Genomic DNA, 24,017 nt, shown 5'->3' with positions numbered 1-24,017 from the left:
ATGTAAAATGTAAATGCTGTATGAATGGTTGTTATAATTGTTTAGAGAATAATGACAAGGAAAATATCTATGTATATCTAGTATAGATGCATCGTTTAAAAAATATTTTCATTCTGTGACTGGTTCACTACTTGGATGCAGAACCCACAGATAAAGAGCCACGTTAAACCATCAATCATGCCAACCAGCCAACAGACACTTGCTAAGACCTAGCATGCCTAATCACAAGATCAAGTAGATCACAAATCTTGCTGTCCTGTGTTTTTTTAGCAGCTGCATAGTCCTAAAGTGAGGTATTACGAAAGTAAAACAACAATAAGTTCAACTCAGGAACATAATTGCCTAATGTAGGGAAACCAGTAATCAATCCATATCCCTCAGATAAACATACATTAATGTCCCATGGTTTACAACAGAGCTTCTAGCTGTCCTAGTCTTGGATTCAGTCCCTGCACTCTATCCAAAGTGGACTGTCTCTACTCCCCCCCTTCTCTAGACCATCTGGAAAAGGGTAATGCAACATCAGGAAGAAAGGTGGGAGAAAGCAATAACAGAGAGTCCAATGCCCTTCAGCCAGAGCTGGATAGAGAGTGGTTCTAAAGCTTTGCTAACTATTAAGAATCTTTGACCTCGGTCTGATTCAGAAATGAAAGTACTTAATTAAGCATTACACACAGAGCATTAGGAATAGAGCAACAAAAGTCGTTTCATTTGAAGGAGATTTAAAGATAACATCTGGAAGAAAAGAAATTTAAGTGTGATCACTTGCCCACTATATTAGAGAGAAAATCATCTTCAAGAAAAGAGACAGTCTATTAAAGGAGCATCCAAAGTAAAAATGCCTTCTGAAAACAAGGCACTAGAAGTTAAGGACAACATACAGAACAAATAAACACAAGAAAAAGCCTTATGGAAACATCACCTTATAAAGCTGAAATGTATTTCCATAGAGTTCCTCGGTCAGCATGTTCCGCTGCTCCAAAATGGCTTTGTCATTATATGCATACTCCACAATAGCAGATGCTTCTGCGTGACGCAGCATCTTTCTCACATGGCCTTTAAAACTTCTGATTATCTCGGCAATCTGCGGTTTACTCCTAAAAATCATGGGGAAAAAAATAATATGTGTGTGCGTGTGTGTGTGTGTGTGTGTGTGTGTGTGTATGAGATAAAAGGAAAAATCTAGATGACAATAAAATATAATTTACTTCTCCTGAGGCTGACTAATCACTCTATGTATGTGTGTGTGTGTGTGGGGGGGAGGGGATCTCATTAAAAATAAAGAAAAAGCTTATGAGCAGGAAAATCTAATTGCCTTGTATTTCTACTTCAGGCTTTTAAGTGATTTAGTAACCAGACTTTCTAGGACTGACACCTGGCTCAAAAGACCCTGAACAAATTCTTTAACCTCAGCCTTTCCATTCATATAGGTGAAATGATGCTGCTGTGAGGATTAAATGAACTAAGAAGCATCAAGCCCTGTGAGCAGCACATTGTAAGTGCCCAATAAATGTCAGTTCCTATTAAATTGTTGAACTTGAAAAAAAGTAGGGTAGGGGAAAAAAGAAGCAGTAAGTCAAAGATGCAAAAAGATAGGAATAAAACATATTCTAGGATTCTCTTTTAAAACAGGACTTATCCTAATACAATTAAGCTGCTGATAATCAGTCAGGAATACATTTGTCATGTTACACCTTTTTTCTTGTTGGTTACCACATTCTGGGACATTATTACACCCAAAATGATTGCCCAAGACAAACACTAATTCCACCTAAATTTAGGAAATCCTATCTTGACATTTTCTAATCCACTTATCCTATTTCAAGAGTTTACTCATTTGCTGCTCCAACTTTCTACCCTTTAAATACTGCTGATTAATTACAAGTTAATTATTCCATTTCTAATGGAGCTTCAAGACACAAAAATAGTCTCTTAAGAACAGGAACAGCGGGGCTGGGGATGTGGCTCAAGCAGTAGCGCGCTCGCCTGGCAAGCATGCGGCCTGGGTTCGATCCTCAGCACCACATACCAACAAAGATGTTGTGTCCGCCGAGAACTAAAAAATAAATATTAAAAATTCTCTCTCTCTCTCTCTCCTCACTCTCTCTTAAAAAAAAAAAAAAAAAAAAAGAATAGGAACAGCAATACCAAAATCTCACATTAATTTCAATAACTGTTTCTAAGGTGGTATACCTGTAAAACTCCAAAGGCATTTGTGGAGGGCTATTAATATGACCACAGACTTCATAAGTAACACTTGAGCACAGTAAAAAATAAGAAAAAATGTATTTTATAAATAACACAACTTACCCATACATGAGAAATTTCTTAACAATATTTCTGGAATATTTGGCTTTACTTAATTCAACCAAGTCACCTGAAAAACAAAATATCCTATAATGATTTGATATCCTCATTTCAGTTTTCCAAAAACAAGGGGAAAAGCTAAATAAATGCACAATTCTATGACTACAACTATTTGTCTCAGGCAAAGAACAAATAAAAACAACAATGATCCTATAGAGGGTACCTCCACAGAATTATTTTCTAGGAGTCTTAGATATTCCAAGAGAAAACAAGTGAGTTATTTACAATGATAACAACTTCAATATACAGCCAGTACCTCGTAATTCTTCAAAGGCCTGTTTTCTCTGTTCTTCATTACCATGCTGAATGTAACACTGGATCACACGAGTTGAATCATGTGCAAAAGCAATCTGCAGGAAAAACAGTTGGAGTCTTTAGACTAATTCTCTCTGAAGAGTTGTATTTCTTTCTTATTATTTGTTTTGTTGCTACCTCTTTGAAAATTCCTTGTTAGAAAAAAGTAGCATATTCACAGATTAAATCAAATTTTTGACTATTTGGGCGTAAAAATACTTATTTTAATTATGCAAAACACCATTTGAGGTTTTGTTGCCTATTGTATTTGATAAGTATAATTAATAATGAAACTGAGGCAATGATAAATTAACCCATTTTGCAATATGCCTAGCATTATAATTAAATCTACACCAAATAAAAATCATCTAAGGACTATATAAATTATAGTTTTTGTTTTTCTGACAGTTACCTTCCCTAAAAGAGGGAAATTCCAGTATGAAAATTTTACTATTTTACGATTTTTACATAAGTGATCTAAGAATGTTTGGCTTTGGGAACCAAAAGTAGATATATAAGATCAATATAAAAGTGTTGCTAAATAAAAAGATGTAAAAACATTGCTACATATAGGCAATCACATTATAAAATTAATCCTATTTTCACATTCTCCAAACCATTCCTTCTAACAGGTATTGGCTACATTAGATTGCCATTAAAGAATTAATTGATCAATTTTCCACAATAACATCCACAAAACACCAGTCATGCAAGACTGTTTTGAATATGCTACATTAGTAATCTATTTTCAAAGTGTTGTTTACTTTGTCTATCAAAATTTTTAATGTCAAAAAATTAAACAATGGAGATACATCTCCAACATAGACAAGAGATTTTAAAATTTCTTTAAGGTAGACTTTAGACATCTCTAATAAACCTTGTTTTTAAAAATAAAGTTGTTTACTTTACTATATATATTGAGTATCTACTATCTGACCTATACAAATGCTTTAATAATATTTTCTTATTTAGGTCTCAAAGCAATTTAAGAATGAGCTGCTGTTCCTACTTTATAATGAGAAAGGTAAGGTTACAAGAAGTTAAGGAACTTGCTACCCACCCCAGTGACCTTGGGGAAAAACCTTAACTACTTTGAGACCCATATGTATCAAATGTACAAAAGGAATAATGACTAAGTTAAATGAAACAATGTGTGCATGCATTAGCACAATTCCTCATAGTAAATAATAGATAAATAGATTATTATTACTGTCCAAAGGTACAAATGGTTCAATGAACAGAGGTGGAATTTGAGCACCAGACTAACTCCCAAGTACATTACCATGCTACAGTGACTTAAGGGTATTTGACAAAGAATTCTGAGCATAAAATATTTATAAATTAAGGATAAAAGACTACAGACAAAGCTGAGGGGCTGGCTATTCCATCCTATGGATCTTACAGAATTAATAAGAAAGAAACAGCTGAAGACTAGACATTTCAAAACATTTCCTCATGCTGTAATGTAGCATGTTAGACCTATGCATATGGGTTGGCAAAGACTATCCCTTCAGTCTCCCCTCAAATTATTGAAATATATTGCCTTATAATCTAAGAATCAATGGAACTTTATTACAAAACAGGATTGAAGAGCAACAATATAAAACTACTTAGACCCCAATTGACAATGGGTTGCAATTAACACAGGCTCACTAAAAATATTACATGAAATTACCTTTGTGCTATGTGTATATAAAGTGTCTAATGAAACATAAATGAATTCTGTATTCAGACTTGGATTCCATCACCAAGATATCTTCTTATGTATATGCAAATTCCAAAATATGAAAAAAATTAATCCAAAATTATTCTGGTTCTAAGCATTTCAGATAAGAGCTATGCAACCTGTATTAATTCTTATTTAGCCAGTGTTATGAAAGACAGTTGAAATTTTTAGCCAAATAAACTGGAAACAATGAAAAGTTCCCCTGTAATGAATGGTTAACTGCCCTTCCCTAAGAGTGAGACAACTCTGATGGCTTAAAATCGCATGCATGAGTACGCACTACTTACAGCTTTAATTTTCCCTTGGATCAACTTCTGCAAGTCACTCATCAACTTTACTCTTTTTTCTTTGTCACAATCTTTTCTATAAATGAGAAGAGGGAGAACACTCAGTTAAATGAAGAACTTATTTTAAACATATAGAATTAAACACCATACGAATATACATTCATCAGATTTAACATAATTTTCTATTTGAAGGCAGCAAACCTCTGACATTAAAATTACCATTCCAGAGCAGTCAGACAAAAGTAATTTTCTCAAAGGCAGAAACTCATCTCACAAGGTATAATTTTATGGATTAATCTAAATCTTAACAACCAGAACTTTTAGAAGGGAAGAAAATAATAAAATAAGTCTATGATACCAAATACTTAAGTATCTCAAAACCTAGCCAATAAGAAAGTATCCTTCATTTCTCAGAAATCCAAGGAAAGATGTCAAATCCATTTTGACTCTCATATATTCCCATAAACGTATCTGACACTGTCCTAATGACTTCCACACACTTCTGCATAAGCAGACACCCAAACACTGATGCCTCCTACTGGAATGTTACAAGTACTCCCAAATAACATAAGTGTTACAACATTTATTTTAGGACATTTCTAATTATAAGGCATGTTGTTACTTCTCCATATAGTCTCAAAGGGACTAATGAGGATGCTATTAGGTACATTACCTTCTTAAGATCTCCCAAATCTGCTTTGCTCGAACAACAATATCATAGTTGGTTTTGTCACTGAACTGCCTGCTCTGCTTCAGTTCTTTCTTCTTCTTTTTGAAGTCATCCCATTTAGGTTTCTTAGTTGCTGATTCTAGATGTTATAGAAATTATTTTCAATTACATTTAACATTCTGAGTACCACAAACAAATACAATTTAGATACAAAGGGCAATCATTAATCAGGATGATACTCATTATGTAAGCTAGAAGGGGGGAAATATTTATTTGTTTGTTTATTTATTTATTTATTTATTCATTGCTGCATTTTTTGAGCAGTTTATATATTTTAAATGTGTTTAAAACCAGTCATTTAATAGCTTTTTATTGATTCTTAATAGGGTACCTGGTGAGAAAAAAAAAAAGGATATTAAAAAGATTATAAAAACAATTGGTAAAGTTTAGCATCTTTTTCTGACTGTAAAATAAAATTCTACTTTAAACATTAATGTCATTGGACTTTATAATGAGAACACATCGTTTCCATGAAACAAAATTAGTACAATAAAAACAATTAATCCAAAATAAAACAGGAAAAAAACCTAAAAAATTCACTGTTCAAGGGCTGGGGATGTAGATTAGTGGTAGAGTGCTTGCCTAGTGTATGTGAGGCTATGTGTTCAATCCCCAGTGATACAAACAACCTCTCTTCTGAGTACAAATGCTTATTAAGTCAACATAATTCTTAAAACACTACTGCCAGATGGGTACAATTATTATCCCCATACCCACTCTTCTGTGTTGGGGAAACAAAGGGTTTAGAAAGTTAATTATGTTATGTGTCCAAGGCCATTCAACCATAGTGGTAGAGACAGTATTCAAATCCAGAGACAACTCTTCACTGCTTTTTTACTTATTACAATGCATAATCAAAATTTCTTTTTCTACAAACAGAATGATGCTATAAATATCGAATTTAATTTTCTTTCTATAATGATTTTTCTTTGGTCTTCAAAATTTGAGTATCTTATTAATTGAACCAAAAATTCAATAAGGCTAAACAAAAAAAAATCTTAATAAAATGGGTATCATTTACATGAAAATCCTACAGGTAAGACTTTGGAAATTAGTTATTATAAATATCTTTCTCTGATATACTCATTTCAAAAATCTGGAAAATGAAAAAAAAAAAAAATCCCCAGCAATGCTAAAAATCTAGGTAAAACAACAGCTTATTCTTTCTTGCCCCTTTCCCATGTATGGTTTAAATAAATCTTTAAATATTCAGAATCTTTCTGTTTTAACATTATACTCTCAGCACTTTTCAATGAAACTAAATATTCATCAAAAACCTAACTTTCAATGATTATATACAATTTACTACAATGTATTTAATTACTTCCTTTACTATTTGTTTATTCCCTGTCTGGTAATGGAAGATTAGTGGCAATGGAAAGCATATTTACAATTAACAGTAAGGCATCATGTACTACACAGTAGGATAATTACTGATAATTACTAATTTAATTTCACAAACATTTGGGTACTCTTGACATGCCATGCTAGGTTTTCAACAGATATACAAATTCTGAAAATGTCTAGTACCCCATATCTCTATTATTCATATAAAAATATGAGAAAATAAAATCAAGAACTTCATTTTAAGACATTAAGAATATGTCTCTCAAACAGGGCCATAGCACAGCAAGATCTTAATGATAGAATGAATGTATATATTTTTCAAATGCAGGTATCAAGAACTTTATTAAGGAGAGGAAGATTTCAGACTTACTACCCAGGCTAGGAAAGAGAAGGAAAAAGAAAAAAGAAGATGGAACAGGAACTATGGGGAGTGGAGGAGATGCAAAAAAAGGTAAACAGAAAAGAAAGAGGCTGGAGTGGGAAAGGAACCTGCAGGCCTGATGAGAAACAATGAAATTTCCTTCCACTTCTTCTTTCTCACCTCCCTGTCTTAAGACAACTGTCTCTCTAATGAGCAGCCCTTGGGAATAAATAGCAAAGTCCAAAGATAGAGAACTGACCTGAAAAGGCAGCTCACAGAAAACAAGCAGTTTTAGAATATATTTTGTGTCAGAGAAAAAAAGACTCAAATGCACCAGAGAAATTCTCATAAAGGTGCAAAGAAGGTATACGTGTTTCTGTACATGTAACCAGCACAGGACAATGCACAATATGGGCATGTTGTACAACAAAGAGCAAAGCCCTGGGTCAGAAATAATCCTTTGAAAATAGTGAGGAAAAAACTAGTAGTCTGTTTTAATGACAAACAGAAGCCCTGTCAACACTTCTACAATGAACATCTCGTCCTAAACCAATTAAAATCATGTCATGTGTGCACTACACCCTCTCTGAAGTTGTGACTAGACTTAGGCCATCTAATGGGTTGACTGTATTAGACTGGGCTAAGCTCTGTAAAGGCAGAGTCTATAAATCCCTTGTTCACCAAGGCCTTTTTGCCAAGGATGACACGTAGCTAGGACACAACTGGTTCTTAAAGACCAATTTTTTTGATTAGTTGGGAATCTTTACTGATGATGGTAAAGATAGCACAAAGATAGAAAACTCAAAATATTTGTTGAATGAATAAATGAATTAAAAAAATAATTTTGGCCTACAGAAAGGAATGTTTTATTTAAGGTTCCACTTAAGGAGCAAGAAGTAAGGTCTCTAGAACTTGTCCAGAGTCCCTGTGCACAATGGTCCAGATGCTACCTCTGGCAAGGAAAGGCTCTGCAAAGATTATGCTAGATGCTGGGTGTGGTGATGCATGCCTACAATCCCAGCGACTTGGGAGGATGAGACTGGAGGATCACAAGTTTGAGCAAGTCTCAATAACCTAGAGGGCCCTCAGCAACTTAGTGAGAACCTGTCTCAAAATAAAACTCAAAGGGCTGGTGATGCAGCTCAGTGGTAAAGCATCCCTGGGTTAAATGCCCAGCACCAAAAAAAAAAAAAAAGAAAGGACTGCTAGAGGAAATGGTGCTTACCATCACTTTTATTGTCTGGCTGGAATTTTCTCTTTTTGTTGAATTTATTTGCCTGCTGAAATTTGTTCTTCGGCCCTTTGTCCCCTTGTTGTTTATTCTTGAATTGTTTCACACCCTTTTTCCCAGGTTTTGTAGCACTTTTCTCAAAGTTCTTAGATGTGATTTTAGGTCCACTATTGGGGAATGCCTTTGAAGAACTAGAATCTAGTGGTGACAACAAATAATTATTACCTTAATTATTCTAGGACAAGATTTCTTTTATCAACTGTATTATATCTGCTACAAAGAATTATATGCTCTCTAGTGGAACATAATTGTCCTACTCACAAGTATACATTTATATACATTTACTCTTCTGAATAGAGTAGGATTTAAATAATCAAACCAAAATGTGAAAACTTCATTCTCTGATTATAAAATCATCATATAAGTTCTTGATATAAAACCTAGAAATGTACAATCAGAACCATCTATACTTCTACTACCGAGAGATAACCACTGCTGTTGGTTTGTTATATTTCTTAGTGTTCATCTTTATAGATAATTTTCAATAGTACAATGACATAACAGGTGTCTAAGAATAAAATTAACATGCTTGAAGTTTAGAGAGCATATAAATAAAAAATTTAAAATGTCAATTTCTCAAAATTTCTAGTTTCCACTGAGGAAAATAATCTTAAAACCTATAATAAAATCATTCGATACAAACATGGAATCAATAAAGCCTGCAAATTAAGTACCAATCAAGTGAAATGCAAATAGCAACAGCTATGCCTTAAGATTATTACAAGGAAATAAAAGACTTCTCAGCAAACATTAAGTTCACAGCCCTTTTCTATTTCCCAATACTGACACCTGATGGAATAAGAAAGACGTCACAATTCACAATTCTGAAGCTTCAAGTATTTGGTTAGTCAACAGTATATATTAACCAACCTCAATTTACCAAACATTAAAATAAAATATATAGTGAGCGCGTGTGCATAAAATGAAGCAACAGCAACAATAGCTGAGAGAAGGGGTCTTTCAAGAGTAAAGCACTCCTCAATTATTCTTGCAATTTTATAATTTCTAAATTTCGTGAGAAACATGCTAACTCATAAACAATAACACCCATTTCTTCCTATTTCAATCCTAATTCTAGTATATGAATGCAGATTGGAATCTGCTACATATCCTTCCATCCCCTCAATTATAATGGTCAAAACAACCACATGAGAAGGATGTTTTGGTACAGCTATCTTACCTCTGGTTTTATGAAATCTGTTTTTTCCTTGCAATGCCTTTGTACCCCTTCCTGTGAATTTTTTTTCCCTTTTGACTTCCATCATAGCAACTCTGGAAGACAAAAACCAGTATGAATCACTGAATTGCTTATAATCAAATAAAAGTCGTTTAAGTAGTAATAGCCATATTTAGTCCTTGAGTTCAGATGTAGTATAAATATCACCCAGGTAAAGCACAGGTACCCACACAAGTCTAGCAATTACACAATCACTGTTTCGAAGACTTTAAAAATGACCAAAAGGCCAGGAGTAGTGGTGCATGCCTATAATCCCAGTGACTCTGGAAGCTGAAGCAAGATAATCACAAGTTTAAGGTCAGCCTGTGCAATTTAACAAGACCCCGAGCAACTTAAGACCCTGTATCCAGTACCAAAACCAACCAACCAACAAGATACCAACATAAAGACTAAAAATACACACCCTGGCTATTGTGTTATGTATCTGCAACAACATTTAGCAACAGCACTGGTTAAAAACAGAACATTAAATATAACCTGCATTTTATAACCTGAGAAGACTTGTGATGAATTATTGGCAATATTACCATTTGATTTCTTAGTCTCTAACCTTTAGGAAAAAACAACAGGCTGTATTTTTCACATATCCAAATATAATGAAAGAAAATAAATGATTCTCTGAAAGATCTCTATGTTCCCAATGTAGTTAAAATAAAGGTTACTGACCAATGTTTGAGATTGTTTTAGAGGCACCTAAGTAACTTACAGTGAACTCCAAAATAAGATTATGTTAAAATATTTATTAATGTTTCATTTAAAAGAATATGTCCAACAGATAACATGTGAAGGAAATCTCACAGTGCACAGGAGAAGGTTCCTGTAATATCAAGAACTAATTTCTCAAAGATACTGATAGTGTACGAAAAACGCATTCTGGATTGAAATATATTTGAGAAACATTAAGTCTGTAAGAAAAGGCTTTTCAGATTCTTTAATTTGGTAACATACTATCCACGTTCACATAAGAGCTAAAGTATGTAGCATTTTCCAAATCTAGTTGAACCACTTTTTCTTGGAGCCATCTTAGGGGAACAGTAAGTTTCCAGGGAATGCTCTAGTTCCAAGAGTAGAAGATGCTGTTCTAATCTAAATTTTACAAATAAGATTCTAAAAACATGGATGGCTCCTGATTTATAGAGCTTCCTCAGGGCATGTAGGACTGCAGGGTCACTATCACTTGGCTATCACCATCATACCCATACCAGCATTTCTTAGCTCTTAAGTGCATGTAGTTTTCCAAAAATTCATTACACATTTTCCCTGTGTATTGCTTTAATTTGTATTTTTAAATAATTTTAGTTTTACAGAGAGTTGAAAAGAGTTCCCACTTATCATTTGCCCAGCTTATCTTAAATTAACATTTTTTTTACTGTGATGATTTATCAAAACTAAGAAATTAACATTAACACTACTAATTAAGCTAAACACTACTAATTATGTATTCCACCATTTTTCTGTAATATCCTGTTCCAGGATACACTAAATTTAGCCATAATGTCTCCTTCAGTATTTTGCAAAATACGCCTCATTCGGGTTTGACTGATGCTTTCTAATGATTAGGCCGAGTTTACTGATCCCCTCTCAACCTCCAATATTGGGGATTGAACCCAAAGCAAATGTTCTACCACTAAGCTTCTTCTTCAACCCTTTTTTTAAAACAGTCTAAACCTGGACTTAAACCAGGTGATCCTCCTACCTCAGCCTCACAAAGAAGTACTCTCTTCATAGTACCATAACAAGAGGCACAAGACATCAATATGACTTATTAGTGATCATGTTAACCTTGACCACTTTGTCAAGTAGTGTTTGCCAAGTTTCTTTAAGGTTAACTATCTTTCACTTTCTTTACTCTATTAGAAGCCATTACATCTAGCTCAAACCTAAAGAGAAGGAAATTAAGCTCCAGTTCCGAGAGGAATAGCAAAGAATTTATAGACATATGTTAAACTATTACAGCAACTAATATTTTGGGCAAGATATTTGAAACTATACAAATATCTGTGTCTTCTTAAAGTTTTGTCCACTAATTTTAGTTTTCCTCATTAATTCAAATTCTCCTAAAGAGAAGATTTGTCCTATCTTTTTCATCTATTTATTTATTGGTACGCAGGGGCACTTGACCACTGAACCACATCCCCAGTCCTATTTTGTATTTTATTTAGAGACAGAGTCTCACTGAGTTGCTTAGCAACTCACCTTGCTGAGGATGACTGAATTTGCCATCCTCCTGTCTCAGCCTCCCAAGCTGCTGGGATTATACATGCATGTACCACCACGCCCAGCTACTTATTTATTCGTATCAATATGGTCTCGGATATTTATTCTATTCCTTAGGTATAACCCAATATCAACATTATTTTATTGCTCAAAAATAGCTGCAGCTTTGGCCAATGGGAAGTATTACAGGTTGCTTCTATCCTTCTGATATGGTCTGTCTTTCCTTTTCTTTTTAAGCTTGTCTTTATTTCCTGGCACTTGCTATAGACTCATATTTTCTTTGTCCTTCTTGAAAGTAGCCATTTCTCCATTGAATTCTGGTTCCTTTTATTATGAATGGTATTTAAAAACCAAGAACTAACTGCCAAGTGTTTGCCATTGCTGGGGTCATTTCTTCTAGGTCTTTTCAGCATACAAAACTGGATAATAGATATGCATTTATTAACTCATGTATTCATATATACCTATATTTCTATATTTGTTAAAATAATGTAAAGTTCATACTAATGTTTCCAATTCTGGTCAAATATCAGAAGTTTTATTCTGGTACTGCCCATTGTTCAATTTTCACTTCTTCCTCTAAGAAGTCGGCTTCCCGGGATCTATAATTTATTTATAAATTTGTTCAACCCTAATATAAATGTAAAGTAAGTTCAATATTCCTAAATTGTATCCCATGAATTAAAAAAATATACTAATTATTGCACTGTTGATGTATAGTTCTTGTCTTTTCCTCATAAATACTGTTTTCTAAAGTCTTTAAATCACCCACAGTCTTCAGTGACATTATAGGTTTATAATAAAATTCATTTCTCATTATCTGCATTCCACCCCAGAAATGCCAGTTGATTTGTTAACCCTCCAGATAGTCAAGTTCACTTTTTTTTTAGCTGTAGATTGACACAATATCTTTATTTTTATTTGTTTATTTTTATGTGGTGCTGGGAACTAAACCCAGGGCCTCAAGCATGCAAGGTAAGCGCCCTACCACTGAGCTACAACACCAGCCCTCAAGTTCACTTTTTTAGTGTACATTTCTGGGGGTTTTAACAAATGGATAGAGCCATGCATCACAGTACCATACAGAACAGTTTCATCACTCTATAAAAGTGCCCTGTACAGCCACTCTGTAATCAACACCTGCCCCCTTCCTTGGCTGCTACTAATTGGTCCTTCATCTGTTTTGTCTTTTCTAAAATGTCATACAAATGAAATCAAATAATATGTAACCTTTTGGGTCTTGCTTCTTTCATTTAGCAAAATACATTTGAGTGTTGTACTTTATAACCAATCACATTCCAGTGCCTCTCATAATTATGCCTTTTCCTCTTTCCCTCTATTACCCCATTTAGACTTTTGATCTCTCTTGCTTATACTGTTTTGCCCTTATATCCAATCTGCCGAATTCACTCTGTTTCTTGATTAATCTTCCACTAATACACTGATTTCATAACATTTCAATACTTGCATAGCTTGAAAATTTCCCACTGCTTACAAGGAAAAAAAGTCTCAAACTGGCATTCATAACTACTCAAAATTTAGTTCTAATTCACCCCCAATACTACACAAGAACCAAATTTATTCCCAATTCTTTTTCAGGATCAGAACTTAAAAGGAATTCTTTCTATGAACAGAATCCCTACCCATCCTACAAATCCAGCTTAAATGACATTTACCTATACATTCTTCATATGGTTTCCCCTCTTTCCTTTATCATTTTCCTTTTTATTCTATGGATATACATTTTATGGCCACATTTTATGGCCTTTTCAAAATTTAACACTTTAAATTTATTCATGGATGTTCTACTTTTCCTCTACAGAAACTTATTGAATACCTACAAACCACTGCTAAAAAGCTGTTGGGCTGAAAAAATACTGGGACAGGGGGACCACTGTGTGGTCTAATAGACAAAAAGCAAAAAAAAACCAATACACAATGTATTTAAAAGTGCTGCAATATAATTATATACCAAGTGTTAAGGGAGCCAGTGGCTGAGAGCCCAATTCTGCCTTAGCCAAGCATCAGAGATTTCCAGGAGGTAGAGGGATATCTGACTAACTTTTCTTCACGGCCCTCAGTAGGCCCAGCAATGTATTTTGAAAGTGGTAAACATCTAATATCCAAACTCTACATATTGGCATTCCTCAAGTCTTTTGTCCTCGTGAACCCCACTATCTCCACACTTGACCTTAGATGATCTCATCCAATCTCCTTGATTTCAATGCTGAGGACTTCTAAATTATTTCTCCATTAAGAACTTTTCCTGGTCTCCAAATCTGTGAATCAAACTATTTATCTGACAATTTTGACCATGTGTTTCACAGGCACCTTATACATAATACCTCCAAAACATAATTTCCTGTATTTCCACTGCAAACCACCCCTATTCTCCCCCCACCTCAGCCAATGACACATAATCTATTCCACAACTCAAGCAAGAAATTTACAATTATCCTTGACATCTTGCTTTCCCTTCCATGTCACAATTCATTAGTAAGTTCTCTTAAATTCCCCGTTAAAATACCTTTAACTCCTGATTTCTCTCTGCTACCACTACCCTTAAATGCAGAACATCAAAAATGTCCTCATTGAACTTCCAAATTAAATACATTTTCTAATGAAAACCAAGGCTTGTCATGCTTTTTTAAAGCTTCCAATGTTTTCTTCACACAAGAATACAAATAGTATAGAAACAAACGCTTTGCAAAAACTGATGCACCCTTCCTCTAACTTTATCTTGTTTCACTGTTCTATCTCATTTAAGGACAGACCGTAACTGCCTCTGCTTAAAGTACTCTAAAATCTAAGGGCTGTCTCCCGTCCTGCTTTAGTTCTCGGATTAAGGATAACTTCTTGAGACTCCCTTATCCCTCAGCGCCTACAACTGGTCACGGTACATTCAGGTTGTAACCTCAGCACCCAGCACTAATCGAATGCAGAATGGATGTCTGTCAAACATGGTACGGAAGGCTGACGGGAAATATCACAGGCCTACTTCAGTCTAAATCAGCACTCAGGGTTACGTGGTAGGAAGACAGCTCGTAGCCCTGCCCTCCTCTCCAAGTTCTGCAATCCCCAAACTCCCAGCCTACAAAAGGGTCACAGAAAACTGCTCAGCGGGCAAGAGGTCAGCAACCTATGCCCTCTCTAGGCGTCCAGGGACACCCTCCCGACTCCAGCGCGGAGCAAGTGAACCCCTACCCCTAAAAAGAACTCGGGAGTCCGCAACACTCACCCTGCACGTGGGGTAGAAGCAGCTCGCCTAGTCAATTCCCGACCGTCGTTTCCGGTTCCTCGGCTTGCCCCGCCCCCTGGCCCGCTTTTTGTATTCTTCCGCTTTGGGCGCTGGGGTTAAGGGGTGGAGCTTAGCGGGAAACAGGAAAATTCCTACTCTTTATTGGCCCATCTTCGTTACAACTCATCTCAGGGAGCTAGGGCTGCGCCACACACGGGTTTTGGCCCTTGAAAGGATCCGTCGGGCGGAGGGCGCGTCAGTGGAGGCTGAAAGTGACGTTATTAACCCCGTCGCGTCCGTAACCCGGGAAGATACGGGATTCTCGCGAGGGCTGACAGGTTGTTGAAGACGCGATCTGACGCTGTTGAGAACAGTGAACTAATCTTAAAACATCTAATCTTTAGAGTGTGTTGATTTACATCTTTTTTGAGTAGTTCAGCGCCGAGTATAGACAAAGTATCTATTTTAGGAGTTGGCTTTGAATTGTAATCCCCCTCCCCTTTTCCCCATTCTCTAGCTGTGTGGCTCTGGGCGAATTATTAATTGGTTTTGCTTGGTTCCCTAATCAATAAAATAGAAATGCATCACACATGCAAGACGCTTAAGACAGTGAATGAACTTGAAAAGCTCTCTATAAATGCTTGCCATTTTAAAAATATTCTCGTGTCTGAATCCTGCATATCCCTTTTCTACTTCAAAAAAACAGAATATTATCCCTATTTTACAGAGGAAGAAACGGACATAACAAACTTATTCGTATCGATTAACAGAACTTTATTCTCTTAATAGTTCTGAAGGCTAGGATTCTGAAATCAAGCTGTTGGCGAGGCCAGGTACCTTTGAAAGCATTAGGGGTGAATTCTTTCTTTCAGCTTCTGGTGTTTCATTGGCTTGTAGTGGTATGACCCCATCTCCATCTGTCTTCAAATGGCCCGCTCTTCTGTGTATGTGCCTTCTCTTTCTATTGTAAGAACACTTTCATTGGATTTAGGGCCTACCAGAATAATCCAGAATGAACTCCCAGTCCTTAATTTCATATACAAATAAAAATAAATATAAATATTTTATATTTATAAAAATATAAAATATTTAATATAAAATAAATATTAATTATTTAATATAAAATTAAATTAATATAATATATTAAATCAATAATTTAATATAAAATAAATATTTAATATAAAATAAATATTTTTTCCAAATAAGGCCACTTTTACAGGTTCTTATGATTAAAACATGGACCTATCATTTGGAGACCATGCAACTCACTACAAGTTCCAATGCTTCAATTCTGGAAAATTGAAGCATTGGAATTTGATCCCAGATGTACAGAGCTCAAGATTTTGCTATCTTCCAATTCATTGTTTCTTGCCTTTCATTCAGCTTGAGACTGAATGAAAGCAATCCCCAAGATTGCTTTCAAGGACAGATGTCATGCTTACTTCCCAGGCACCTATCCCACTCCTTAGCAATAGATATTTAATAAGTACTTATTGTCTGCTTTGTTACAAGTACCTTTATATTTCACTTTAAGTCTCATCAAAAAATTTTTGAAGTAGGTCTTTTCTCATGAGAAAAGGGGAAACACTAGCATTGATCCTGTGAGCCTGACTAAACTGAACATGGCTGCCTCTGGATTGTGTTTTCTAATCCATTAATTCTTTGGTAAGTGCTCAAGAGAAGAGAATATGGAACAAAATTGCAGGAGATCCACCAGCAGTACCTGTGGGTAAATAATGTAATAGTGTAGGACATTAAATACCAAATTCTGGTCTACAACATGTACACTGAGAAAAATAAGAAATCATATCCCATCTATGTATGACATATCAAAGTGCATAAATGCATTGTACTGTCATGTATAACTAATTAAAACAAATTTAAAAATCAAAATACACCCTACATCATTATCCTGGGAAGGGGGAACATTTGTGTCTTCTACTCTACAGAAAGTACCACCCTTAGCCTCGTAGACACACCCAAGTGGGTCCCTTAAAAATAATACACCAAAAACATACTTTTTATTTGCCTTTCACCAGGGAAAAGAAAAAGTTATATACCCACAGTCCTAGGTTGTTATTAATAACATTCTTACCAAGTCTTCTGTGCTGTCAAAAATTTGGTTTGGGTAAGGTGGTTGTTATTTTGTTTGTTTGGAGCAAGCAGAAAGTGTCTTGCAGTGTTACAGAATAGCACAAAGAAGATGTATCCTGTAATTTTGATTTTAATCCAGTAGGCCCACCAATTATTCAAATATCTACTGATCTAAATGTAGACCACTATGTGGATTCCTAGAAGCATAAGATGCTCTTCTTGCATGTGGAATACAGTTAGATTTAGAGTAATTAGATTTATACACATCTAAGAAGTTAGTGACAGTACTAGTGCTATGCAATTAAGAGCATTGGCAAGTGGATCTGACTTACAATTCTAAATTTGTGTGGTAACAGAAAATAGAGTTGACTTGTGTGGACCTCAGTTTTTGCATATATAAAATGGATATAATAATGCTTATCTTTTGGGTTGTTGTATGGCCCCAAAGTGATAATATACATGAGATTCTTAGTCAATAGTAAATGTTGAATGATTCATGGTAGAGAGAATCAAGATATATCCACTAGAAATGCTTTTTACTACAAGTGATAGAAAGTTCAGCTAATAGTGGCTAGAGCAATTACTTTCTTCACACAACAAAAATTCTGAAGGTAGTTGATCTAATTCAGTGACTCAATAATGTTATCAAAGTCCCAAGATCTTGCAGTTTCTATCTTCAATTACCATCCTCAACATGTTGACTTTTCATTATCACATCTGTTGGTTTCTGACTGCCAGATGTGCTCCTGGGTTTCAGGATTTATATCAGACATTGGGGCTAGGGAATGAGAAAAGGGATGAAATCTACTTTTTGTCCTCCAATATGGCTCTGTCCTCACTCCAGAAGGAAAAGACCCAGCAGGGATCTCCTTCTATTTCAGTGCCTAGAACTGGCTCACCTGGCCACTTCCAAGATAAAAAGACCATCAGATATAATATTAACCAAGAATTTGGATTACATTCTCTTTAGAGTACTCTGATAAAATTAAAGGTCATTTGGTAAATATTCTTCCATACAGCAGCAGAGATTTAATGTGTAACTTAAGCAGACATGGTTTAAAAGTTAAAATAACTGTAATATCCAAGGTGATGGATCTCAATCTTGATAGCATCTCAAATCACCTGTAGATGCTTTTTATAAAGATATTAGTAATTCTCATTATTTTTACGATTGTAAAAATATTGGTATTGGTATTGAGAATTTGGGAAGTTCCCCAGGTCTTGGTAATATGCAGCCAAAATTAAGAGCTACTTGTTTAAAAAATGGGGTTAAAGTTGTTGATTTGATTTTATAACTAACTTGGGAATTAAATATTGCAACCTCACAACCCCTCTTTTTATTGCAGTCACTAAAATTAAGAATTAAATGTGTAATACACTTTTTTGTGTAAGTATAATGTCTCAGACATAATTGTATCTTTCTTGTTGCTTATAGTTTCCTATTGATGAAATACTATTAGATATTGAAAATTTGAAATATATGCTTCCAAATATATTCTGGAAGATGTTTGCTTCTTTTTTCAATTCCTTAGAATTTTGTGCAATTTTCTATTTTTTGTAAAAACAAAATATGTTAGTGTCAGCTCCCACATATTCCCCTCCCCACAATCAGTTCTAATTAGTGTATTTTTAACTAATTAAGGTTGTTTTTCTAGTCCCAAATGCATAAGCACAGATAAAGGGCATGTTGTTGATATAAAGCATAAATAAGTTTTTGGCAAAGATTGGGTTTTATTTTCAGGATCTATTAGAATGATAAATCCATGGAAACAGAGCAGTTGCCAACAATTTTTCTCTTAGTAAAAAAGAACTGCTTCTGAATAGGGTACATTATGCTTTTTCAATACCATAAATTTGCTAAAAAATGCACTAATATAGTCTAAACATTAATTGAGCATTCGTAATGTTCTGGTTGCTGTCTAGTGAACACAAAATTAACCTCACCCTAATACTCTTTCTTTGGTGACTCGCTTGAGAGCAGCAGAAAAATTGTATGACCAGGATAAAAGTTTATCTGATTGTAGGTAACAGAGAAACAAAATAAAAATTAGTTAATATCCCTTAAAGTTCACAAATTATCATTTATACATAGCACATTTATATCATACCGTGGTTTTGTAAAGTCATAGTCACGTACAAGCTGTTTTTGTAATCTAGAACAAGAACAATTAACATGTTTACGGCTTACCTTTTTATTTAAATTTTACTTTCAGGCTCAATATGAGCGATTTCCTTTGGAAAATAACAATTAGTTTTATCTTGTGATTTCCTTAATTTATGAACAATAAAGACTGCATAACTAAGATATATTTTATTAGGCTAACAAATAAGAAACTTGTCTTTTCAAATATGAAAAGAATAATCAGTATTTTTCTAATTATTCTTCCCATTTTGCTTTTAAATAAAGTATAGAAATTTTAATTTGGTCATTAGCATAATGACCTAACCCTACCTATTTACCTACTCAACTTACCTCTTCCTTTTTTAAAAAATATTTTTTTTAGTTATAGATGGACACAATACCTTTATTTTATTTGTTTATTTGTATGTGGTGCTGGGGATTGAACCCAGTGCACACATGGTAGGCAAGTGCTCTACCACTGGCCACAACCCTGGCCCTACTTCTTCCTTTTAAGATCAAGAAAAATATTAACTGACTTATCCAAACTCATTTTATCAGTTTGAGTTCTCCAGAAAGCAGATTCCAAGACAGAATTAAGAGGCCCAGAGATTCATTGTGAGAAAAACGAATGAAGGACAAGTGGGTAGGGGAAAGGAGTCAGTGGGGAGAGCCTCAGACTGTGATGTGCATCTGACAACTGTGGAGGGAGAGATGAAAGGAACATGTGGTAAAAAGTCTTCAGACTACAGTAAAACTCTCAGAAGGTCTTGGCTAGGCCAGCCTGGAACTCTAGAGTAAAGATTTCCTTTGAGAGGAGGATATTCAAACTGGCTAGGAATGACCTCCTTCTACTGCCCCTGCACAGTCATTGGAGGGGAGGAACCCAGGAAGGATATGGCTTCAGTACAGTGCTGCAGTGCAGCTGGAAATCATGGCAGGTAGAAGCTGCCAGTCAGCTGTTCCTCTCACAGCAGATCTCTCTTGAAAGGAGATTGGAGCAGGTCACACCCAGGGCTGCCAGAGTCCACTCCTCCCATCTATGCTGGGCAAGCAAATTCCTCCTAAGGGTCATTGAGGATGGCAAGTGGGACCATTCCTACATCTATCCCTCAGTTCCTAGACCCATGTGTGCTTATTAGGACACCTCTGATATTGATTTATTTATTATTTTCTGGAAGATAGAACCCATTTTTGAAGACTATTGTCTTCAAAATTCAGCTGTGTTTTCAGCAGGCCACTACAGTGCTCTACCAGGCCAGCTGCCTCTGGTGATGCAATATGAGGTATGACCTGTGAATCTTATGCCCATAGGACCACTCCTGCACCTTCTCTGCTGTGAGCATAAACCCTGTTTGGAAGTTTTATGTCTATGGATCAAGTATTTCACGAGCTTCTGTATACTGATGCTGGTGGAGACTCTGTGGGTAGAAAAGGCAAGCCTATACTTGCAGCACTTGGTTCCTACAAGGAGAAACTGCTGTGTTTTCCATAATGAAAGGAGTACAATGTTATTAACTTTCCACCAAGTGGCCTGTTGGTCTCTTTGGAAAATAATTTCATATGAGGGGCTCAGCATTGTTTTCTGTGGTTGGAAGGTTCTACATTTAGAGGAAGCAGCAATTTTATTTGATATGTTAAAGTGAAAGTTTATGTTGTTCATTCCCTGCTTGTACCATTGTGGTCACTACATTCATGTACCCATCATGCCTAACTCTGAAGACTGACTAATGCCAACTGGCTGACTTGTCTGCTTAATTATTCAATGTCTCCTCCTCAGCGAACGCTTCTCGATAGGTGTTAGCATGTGAAAATGTCTGTGTTTTGTGTGTATCTCTTACGACTCCTAGAAGCTTTACTGAAGTGGCCCATCCCTGAATCTTTATAGAGTTTGTCTCCTGCCCTCTGAAGCACATGTTTCTTACCAAGGTCTCTTGCAGCCCAGCCATCTCTTTATTGATGTAACAGATCAATGTGATATGCTGTGGGTTGTCCAGATGGTCCACATTTCTTTGGACTATATTAAGACAGAGGGTGGGCGAACTAACATAGCCCTAGTGCAAAACTGTAAATGAATGTTGCTGTTCATTCCAAGGAATGTGAACTGTTTCTGATCTTATTTTCCATCTATTTTTTTCATTCACTTTTACCATCTGTGATGGCAACTCGAGCATCTCACCCTTGCTCAGCGCTGGGGCACTGCTTTTATCAGACTTTGGAAGCCACATGACAATGTGTTTGCCCTATCCTTCAGGGACCTCCCTAGGGTGCTAAATCCATGCCCTTAGAATATAACCCCAAGTCAATGTATCCTCGAATGTTCACTTTTACCTGCCAGACCCTTGGTAGAGCACCCTTATAATCCAGTCCCTGGGTACCCTTCTACTTTTAAAAATGCAAGCTGGGCAATTCTTGAAAGTCCTTTGTGGTATATTATCTTTCTCCCTCATCAGTCCTAGCATGCCACTGAGATTTAATCCTAGTTACAGGCCTGGCAGCCAGGAAAGTTGATGGGGGCAACACCTGGTCAGGGGAGGGCTTTGCAATGCGGGGAGAAGCCTGTGCAACATCTTCCTATTTGGGGGTAGTCTAAATCTTGTAAAGGAGGGAGGGGAAAGCTCTGTGTGTTCAGGGCAGTCATTAGAGCCATATTCTCTCTATTCCCTATTTCAGTCTCAAGTTTGCCCAACTAGGATGCTGATCTCAGTGCAACATATTACTTTGGCTTAGCATTTAAACTGGAGCTCCATGACTGTAACTCTTGTGCTTGCTCCTCATGTTGTCCTTTATCTTCGAAGGAGTTAGGATTCCATTTCTAAACTATTAAAAATGCCTCTGGCTCTCCCATTAGACTTTAGTCATAAACTGCATCCTGCTTCTCATTATCAGTATGTAGAAAATCATCCACTTCCACTGCCCTTAAATGCATTGAATCCCTCACCCTGTAACTTTCGCATGCCTGAATTGTCACACTGGCAAGAGTGTTCCTTTACAGCAGTTCCTTTACAATGTTCCCCAGGCCATCAATGGTGAAAAATTTAGCAACAGACAGCAACTTTGCGCTTTGGATCATGTGTGTCTCATGTACCCACACATGGATTATAGTCCCCCTTTCTAGGTGGTGGGGAATAATCTACTCTCAAAACTCCATCTTACTGCCAACTCTCTAATTGAAAAGTGGGCTACTGACCCAAGTAGCCGTTTCTCAAAAGAAGATATACAAATAGTCAACAAGTATGTGAAAAATGCTCAACATCTCAATCAGGGAAAAGAAACCCCCTAATGGGATAACATCTCATCCCAGTTAGAATGGCTATTATAAAAAAGATGAAAAATAATAACTGGTGGCACAGATGTGGGATGAAGGGATCTCTAACACACCATTGGTGGGAATGCAAATTGGTGCAGTCATTATTGAAAACAGTATGGATTTTCCTGATAAAATTCAAAATTGAACTACTATATGATCCAGAAATCCCACTACTAGGTCTATGTCCAAAATTAATGAAATTAGTACACTGAAGAGACATCTGCACTTCCATGTACATTGCAGCACTATTTACAATAGCCAAGATATGGAATTAGCCAAGGCATCCATCAATTTAATGCTGGGTAGAGAAAATGTATATATACACAATGGAATATTATTCAGCTATAAACATTCTGCCATTTGTAGCAACATGGAGGAGCTGAAGACATTATATCAAGGACATTATGTTAAGAAATGTCAGGCACAGAAAGACAAATGCCACATGTTGATCTCATAGAAATAGATAGTAGAATAGTGGTTACCAAAGACTGAGAAGGGTGAGGGGAGGAGGGAAAGAGAATGGAGGGTTAATGGGTACAGATTTCAGTTTCACAGGAGGAACGACTTTCAACATTCTATAACACAGTCGGGTAGCTATGGTGGACAACAGTTAATTGTATATTTAAAATTGTTGGTAGAGAAGATTCTGGGTATTCCAAACACATAAAAATAATAAATTGTTTGAGGTGATGGATATACCAATTACTCTGATCATTACACATTATGTACATATATCGAAATGTTACACTGTACAATTATGTGTCAATTAAAAATAAAAATATGTTTTAAAGAAATAATAAAAAATCTCTCAAGGATAAACTATAGACATTCTAAAGAAATGTTGTCATTTTGTATACTCAAAACTTGCACTTTGGCGATCCTGGGTGCATCCCAAGATTGGCTCAAACTGTACATGAGAAATAGTTTTGGGTCACTTTGATTTGGGGGTCTTTCTTTAACTCTATAAGCATCAGATAAACCTGACATTGCCCAGGATATACTTGAAAATGATCCGAGAGAGTCCATGGGGGCAGGGCAGAGCTCACAGAAGTCCACCCAACAGGTGGAGCATGATCTTCTGAAGGCAGGATATATAAGCCTTTCAACCAACAGACATTTGATTTTCTACCCTGTGACTTAGCATCTTTTTAGACACCAAGGATGCTACAATCAACTGAAGAGACAATAATCTCTATCTCAAGGAGATTATATTCTAGCAGCAGGAGGAAGACAACAAAAAAATAAGTAAAAAACATAATATGTTAGATGGTGTTAAGTACTATAGAGAAAATTAAATTGGGAAGGAAGGGATGCAAAGTTCTGGGCCTAAAATTGAGAGAGTGAGCCCTGTTGGTACCTAGAGAAGCAGTGTTTTAGGCAGCAGGAACAGGTGTAAATG

The 24,017-nt window shown here is 35.8% G+C and overlaps 1 protein-coding gene across 2 annotated transcripts in view; it reads right to left on the bottom strand.

Annotated features, from left to right (window-relative positions):
• PUM3 (pumilio RNA binding family member 3) overlaps positions 1–15,319 on the bottom strand; it is a 37,582-nt gene extending 22,263 nt beyond the window's left edge. The window contains exons 1-8 of one of the 2 annotated variants that reach the window (XM_081264541.1): positions 15,096–15,319; positions 9,584–9,675; positions 8,338–8,541; positions 5,348–5,483; positions 4,675–4,750; positions 2,624–2,717; positions 2,311–2,377; positions 923–1,097 (exon numbers count right to left, since the gene is read on the bottom strand). In XM_081264541.1, coding sequence (XP_081120667.1) covers positions 923–1,097; positions 2,311–2,377; positions 2,624–2,717; positions 4,675–4,750; positions 5,348–5,483; positions 8,338–8,541; positions 9,584–9,668 — 837 coding nt within the window. In that variant the 5' untranslated portion in view covers positions 9,669–9,675; positions 15,096–15,319. The remainder of the gene's footprint in view (positions 1–922; positions 1,098–2,310; positions 2,378–2,623; positions 2,718–4,674; positions 4,751–5,347; positions 5,484–8,337; positions 8,542–9,583; positions 9,676–15,095) is intronic. The other variant, XM_081264540.1, reaches the window with a different exon arrangement.
• Positions 15,320–24,017: the final 8,698 nt, after the last annotated feature.

This window comes from Spermophilus citellus, assembly GCF_964194105.1.
Source record: "Spermophilus citellus genome assembly, chromosome: 2".
Classification (NCBI taxonomy): Eukaryota; Metazoa; Chordata; class Mammalia; order Rodentia; family Sciuridae; genus Spermophilus; species Spermophilus citellus.
This window is presented reverse-complemented; position numbering and strand designations above follow the sequence as displayed.